This window comes from Opisthorchis viverrini, assembly GCF_000715545.1.
Source record: "Opisthorchis viverrini unplaced genomic scaffold opera_v5_30, whole genome shotgun sequence".
Taxonomy (NCBI): Eukaryota; Metazoa; Platyhelminthes; class Trematoda; order Opisthorchiida; family Opisthorchiidae; genus Opisthorchis; species Opisthorchis viverrini.
Genome location: NW_008751686.1, coordinates 1,773,518 through 1,779,223, shown reverse-complemented (window position 1 = coordinate 1,779,223; position 5,706 = coordinate 1,773,518). Strand labels below are relative to the sequence as shown.

The 5,706-nt window shown below is 42.6% G+C and overlaps 2 protein-coding genes across 2 annotated transcripts in view; one reads left to right on the top strand and one right to left on the bottom strand.

The window, feature by feature from the left end:
* Window positions 1–5,706, top strand: part of T265_02465 (hypothetical protein) — a gene marked incomplete at both ends in the record, with an annotated part of 99,781 nt that overhangs the window by 1,226 nt on the left and 92,849 nt on the right. The window contains 2 exons of the mRNA XM_009166714.1: window positions 4,350–4,416; window positions 5,228–5,610. Of these exons, the coding sequence (XP_009164978.1) occupies window positions 4,350–4,416; window positions 5,228–5,610 (450 nt within the window). The remainder of the gene's footprint in view (window positions 1–4,349; window positions 4,417–5,227; window positions 5,611–5,706) is intronic.
* T265_02466 (hypothetical protein) overlaps window positions 1–5,706 on the bottom strand; it is a gene marked incomplete at both ends in the record, with an annotated part of 82,157 nt that overhangs the window by 2,540 nt on the left and 73,911 nt on the right. The window lies entirely within an intron of this gene.

Genomic DNA, 5,706 nt, shown 5'->3' with positions numbered 1-5,706 from the left:
AAATTTGACTGCAGCCAAACTCATGTACATTGATTAGGGACCCAGGGAGGTAAGACTGAGGAGAATGTCCTTCTACTGAAAACTCAAATAATCCGATACGGGCCCCGGTGAGATTGTAAGATAGAGGGCCGTGAAAAAGTGTAGGGAATGACTTTACATGGATAAATATCAAAAAGGAGAGATCAGAAGAGTGATCAAAAGATGAACCATGGTTGGGCGATTAATGAGCAGTTAAATAAAATTAGTGACCCAGAATAATCCCTAAACTAGGGAACAACCAGTTCAACAGGCAAGCGAGCAGTGACATTTGGAGTCTAAGTTGTTTTTCTTATGCGCAGGTGAATGGTATACTAATGATACAGGTGTAACGGGAGGTGTGATACGACCAGCAAGTGATCAACACCAGGACAAGGTCAAGTTCCTATGCGCTTTACCGACGGACAGAAAATAAGGTAAATGGACAAAGCTTGGTATTACACGCGTCTGGAAGTTCTAGAAAAAGGAAACGTACTGTTGTTCAAGAAGTTTCCGGGAACAAAACCTTTTGACTAAGTGACCAAACGCAGCGCCGGAGAAACTACAAAGTTGGCGAAAATTCAAGAAATCAGTTAAAAGTGACATGAAAACAGAATAATTTTAAATACTACGGAATGAACCGTTCATGCTACAAACGAGACTTTTTGAGGATGATCGTTGGAGAATTTACTGCTTTGACAGAATCAAGGCCTATTACGAGGTCAAACTTTAGATGTGCATCATGTTTAGATGACAATAAACCGCCCACTCGTGGTACGATGACTTAAGCGCTATTTAACCGAGCATCATAGCTGGAAGTTGATATTTTTTCTATTCAGGTCAACGTTGAGTAACGGGGACACCTCATCAGTAACGATCACTGGCGCTTTAAGCAAGCGGTTTCCTTGACCGATGCTGGTATCCCATTTAAAGCTTTACGCGAAAAATTTAACGAATCTTGTTCGTAGATGGATAAGAAGTATCCACAGATAACACAAAGTCCGTTTTACGTGCTTACGGGCGAGTGAATGTGCAAAATATCAGGAGACTTCGAAATGTCCAGTAACTATCGCATATTTAGACCGCACTCCACGTCATCAAGGGTGAAACATGGGCATGCGGTATGTACTGAAACCTACTAAATTCAAAAAAAATCAAATTCGCCCTGCAATAAACGTACTGTTCGCGAAAACATACGAAGCTAACAGATGATATGTGTAAGTGACCAACGGTACAAGTTTAAGGAGGTCGAGTTCAGTATTTTAGGCATGAAATGAGGCAACTATTCAAGTTTGTTTTACAAGCTCCATGGTAAGTATACCACATATATAACTGCTGGGGGGAACTTTGAACTTGGTACTGGAAAGGCATATGGGTCAGTATATATTTTACTCAGTGAACACGGTTCTAACAAAAAATATCTGTCAACACGTGTTCATCAGCGAAAATTGCCCGGCCCCAACTTGCCACTAATCAGAGAGGAATAAGCATGAAAATTTATTGAGGAACTCGGATAGGGGGTACACACATGGGCATCTTCAGGACGTTTAAATGCATCCTTCGCATTATCTTACTTGGTCTTCTCATAGAGCACCATCTTCATAGTCACACTGTGGTGAGCCGTGAAAACGTAGGGAGACAAGGAGGAACTGCAGCTGGACACTAGTACAGTCCACAGTGTGTCGTGGTGGTCCAGGTTACTGATTTTAAAGGCTAAGACTCGGTTAAGACTCTTCTTAACCAGGGAGAACATGCAACTAGCTGCTTTGAAACGTTGCTGTTATAACAGAAAATGTAGTAGATGATCTTGGATACAGACGGATGATGGCCCAAAACTGAAGATCACATGGTGTCGGTCGTCAAAAGAGCTGAGGATACCTTTGAACCTTCAGACTTTCTTTTTTGTACTTCTAAGAGATTTTGTATTCAGCTTTATGAGTATCTTCATGCTCCTTTTGGTTGAATACGGGGCTTCAGTCTGTTTTCAAAAAAATATTTGCGGCTTGGTGGAATGCAACACAACCGCCTGGAGGTAAACCATACAGTAACATTTATTGTATCTCCACACGACCTAAAGGAGTGATACGTTGTCCGACGGTACCCGACGTCATACTATCTTCCTTAAATTTGATAAAAGTCAACTCTACTGTACTGTCAACTTAGAAAACGGTGACACAGACGGTCACCAGCCATTACTTATTGGAGACTGTAACCAGTACTAATCCCGTTATCAGCCTGGTTACTGTCTCTTGAGAATTGATTCTCCTCTAACTGGTTGAGACTCTTCCATTCATTCTGCCTACCGAAAAAGGTTGTGAGTATGATGACTCAATAGTGATTGGGGTTCGTTGTGTGAGCGATGGGTGTCATCCGAACCTGGATGCAGAAAAGCTTCATTCCTGAATTTGGAAATTTTTGCACATCGTCAGGTAGATTGAACATAGCAGGCATTTGACGGAAAATTTAAACCATACTGGCTCTGTCCCCCCTTTGGTACTTTTTCCGATTTTAAGTAATTGGACTAGAGTTTCGTTGGAAGTTTTAGTGCTGCAAAATTTTTTTAGCCACATCAGTAGGATTAATTAGGAGGCGAACAACAAGCGTCATTAATCAATGCTTATTTTGAAGAGGTGTTTCATGGCCTTTACCGCTTGTGCTAAGGTTTTTTGGTTGCAAAGCGGTTGGTAGTGCAGAAACAAAAACGTCCTTGGTGAAAAAGATAGATCAATTATCAACTGAGACGTGACTAGAGCCGGATGCACTACACTCAAATGGCGGTGTCTTGGCTGTAAAAATTTTCCGCGCTAATTTTGTGCTCAGAAAGTGTTGAGCCTTTAAACTAACGCATTTAAATGACTCGAAAAATCTTTTGTGAACAATCAGCTGTAAAACGGTACATAAAAAGGTGTTTTCACTGAAGGCATGAAACTTCACTTCATCCACATGGGCGTAGGTGCTCTACAGATGCTAGCAATTCCCAGAGTAAATTTAAGAGGATCTGCAAAAGTTAACATGCGGTGGAGTAACTGAGGATGTATAGATAGGTGCAGTTCCTAAGGTATCCCGTTATGCGACACAACACATTACTTTCAGCTACATCAATTTGCTCCAAAAAACAGCTTTTTTTTAGATCCGATGTTGTTCAGACATCTTGAATACGTTCACTGTACCCAACACGTTTGCTACCATGGAAGATAGTTTTAGTTTTACGGCTGCTCACCATGTTTTCGAAGGAGAGACTGGGCATTCAGCGGTATTATTAGTGGGGGTTCGACAAAACAACAAGGATTCTTCAGATAACGGTTGCATTTATTTTCAGGTCACAATTAACGGAGTCAAGGTACTTAAGAAAGGAATGAAATACAAGAAGAATGGTGGAACGTAATCAGTAAGGTGACTAATACATGGGACAAACCTGCTTGCTTTGTTAAACACCAAGCTAAGAGTACTCCACTGATGGCTTCTTCCCTGAATTCATACGAAGCTTTTTTCATCCCTGTCTACTGATAACCCGTTATATATAGTAGGATCCATCAAACATGCAAGCCATCAAGGTAAAATACCTACTGTGCTGAATGGGCCGAAAATTTGTAAACTTACATTATCGCAGGATCTCAGGAAAACTGAGATCTTGAATTTGGATTGAATCAAATTTATGGATCCACAACACTGATCTAGTACAATACCAAACAAACGTCGTATTATTGGAAGTATGAAGCTGCTGCACGATTTCTCAAAACAAAAGCCTAACATTTTTCAAACCACCAGCCCGTCTGTTTTTGTGGCTGTGCCACAAGCGATCTTAAGAAAACTGGAAATGGACGGTCAGAGAAAAACCTGAGAAGCATTGTCAGAAACAGGTTTCGTTCAGAAGATTTATGGTGCTTTCTCCTTCACAAAAACAATAATTGGACGTAAATGTGTGGCCCTGAACCATCCACAAGTGCTACGTATACTGAAACCTCTCAGCATCTAAACCAGCTGCTACTACTATAGAGTACACACTGAGTAGGGGTGGCATTTCAACGTGAATTAAGCGCTTTCCGAGAGCCGAAAAATCGGCCGCGGGATGCGCTTGTCCAACTGGAGAATGATAACCCTTGACGTACTTTAGTGGGTGAAAATCGTCCAATTTTTTCTCTTCCTTGGTATTCAATCATTGCTGACAACAAAATATAGCGGATACGTTTAACAGAGGCCATCAAACATCTATAAACTAACAGCGGCTCAATATGAAATAGGAATCTACGTTGAAAATCATTTAGATGTAACACCTTTTTGGTGTCTAGCTGCGACCACGCGCGAAGGAAACATGAGGGCCGCGGTACTGCCAGGTTGCCAAAGCCCAGATAGAAGCAGTGGAGATGCCGGGTTGTGTTCGAACCACGGACCTTCCGATCGGTAAGTTTGAGCTTTAACCATTGAGCTTTCTTGAACTCAATCTCAGTTAAATCGGTGGTATTTTTAAGTGAGTACATGAGACCGAATAGGACGAAAATTGTGGATTTAGGTGTCATTCTTTGGGTTGATTTCAATACCCGGGGGGAAGTAGAAAAGACTTGCTAAATCTCCTTACGACTGTGGTTTATCCGAGGCCATAACTATCAGGGTTGATTAACTTTGATGGCTAGAACACTGCTGACTATGGCACTTAGACCTGTCATTGAACATTGCTAACCTCGATGCACCCTCTTCTGTTGAGGACGAGGGGTATCACTGGATCTAGCCCAGTGATCGACCTGTGGAGTTGTGCAAGAACGGAATTCGGCCTATTATGAAGCCTGACAGACGGCCGTAAGTCTCCCCAGCGTGGCTTATAATTGGGTTCATTGTCATCTTACAGTGTTACACAGTACCTTTCGATATTCACAACCTTATTATATGTGGTTAACCTCACACTGTCAAGGGGCCAGTCTGGAAACTATCTCACATAAGCTGGATCTCTAAGCTAGCGAATCACGCATAACATGCACTCCTATTTACACCGATTGTTTTCAGGTCTCACCTGAGCCAGCTTCCCTGAACTATTGTAGTGTAGATCTTCAAAAAACAGATCAACCTCTTTGGATAGTAGTGATCGTATGAAATGACGGAAATGCCATCAGGTGTTTCAAATGAACCTGAAAGTGAACATTGACATGCTACTTCTGACTACGGGGTTAAAACAGCTTCATCGTTTATTTTGGGACAGTAAGTCCTGCAAAGTGTAAAGTGCTACTGCAAGACTGGGTGGGCTCGAACCCTAGCCTCATGCTTGCGGATGAACCGATTGAGGTAGTAGACAAATTTGTCTACCTGGGCAGCTGTATCAGTCCCGGTGGTCTCGCGAAAGATGATATTTCCATCCGTATTGGGAAGGCCAGAGCAGCTTTTGCGAACCTACGTCACCTGTGGCGTAGGCGTGACATCAGTTTCCCTGTCAAGGGTCGGGTTTACAATGCTGCGGTGCGCTCCATATTACTATATGGATCAGAAACCTGGCCACTGCGCGCCGAGGACGTCAAAAGACTTTCAGTGTTTGACCATCGATACCTTCGGAGAATTGCCCGAATCTGGTGGGAACACCGGATCAGCAATTCTGAAGCACGTCGAATGGTATTCGGGAGAAATAACTCACCCTCGATAGATGAACTGATCACACTGCACAGGTTGCGTTGGCTTGGCCACGTGCTGCGTATGCCAATCGACCGA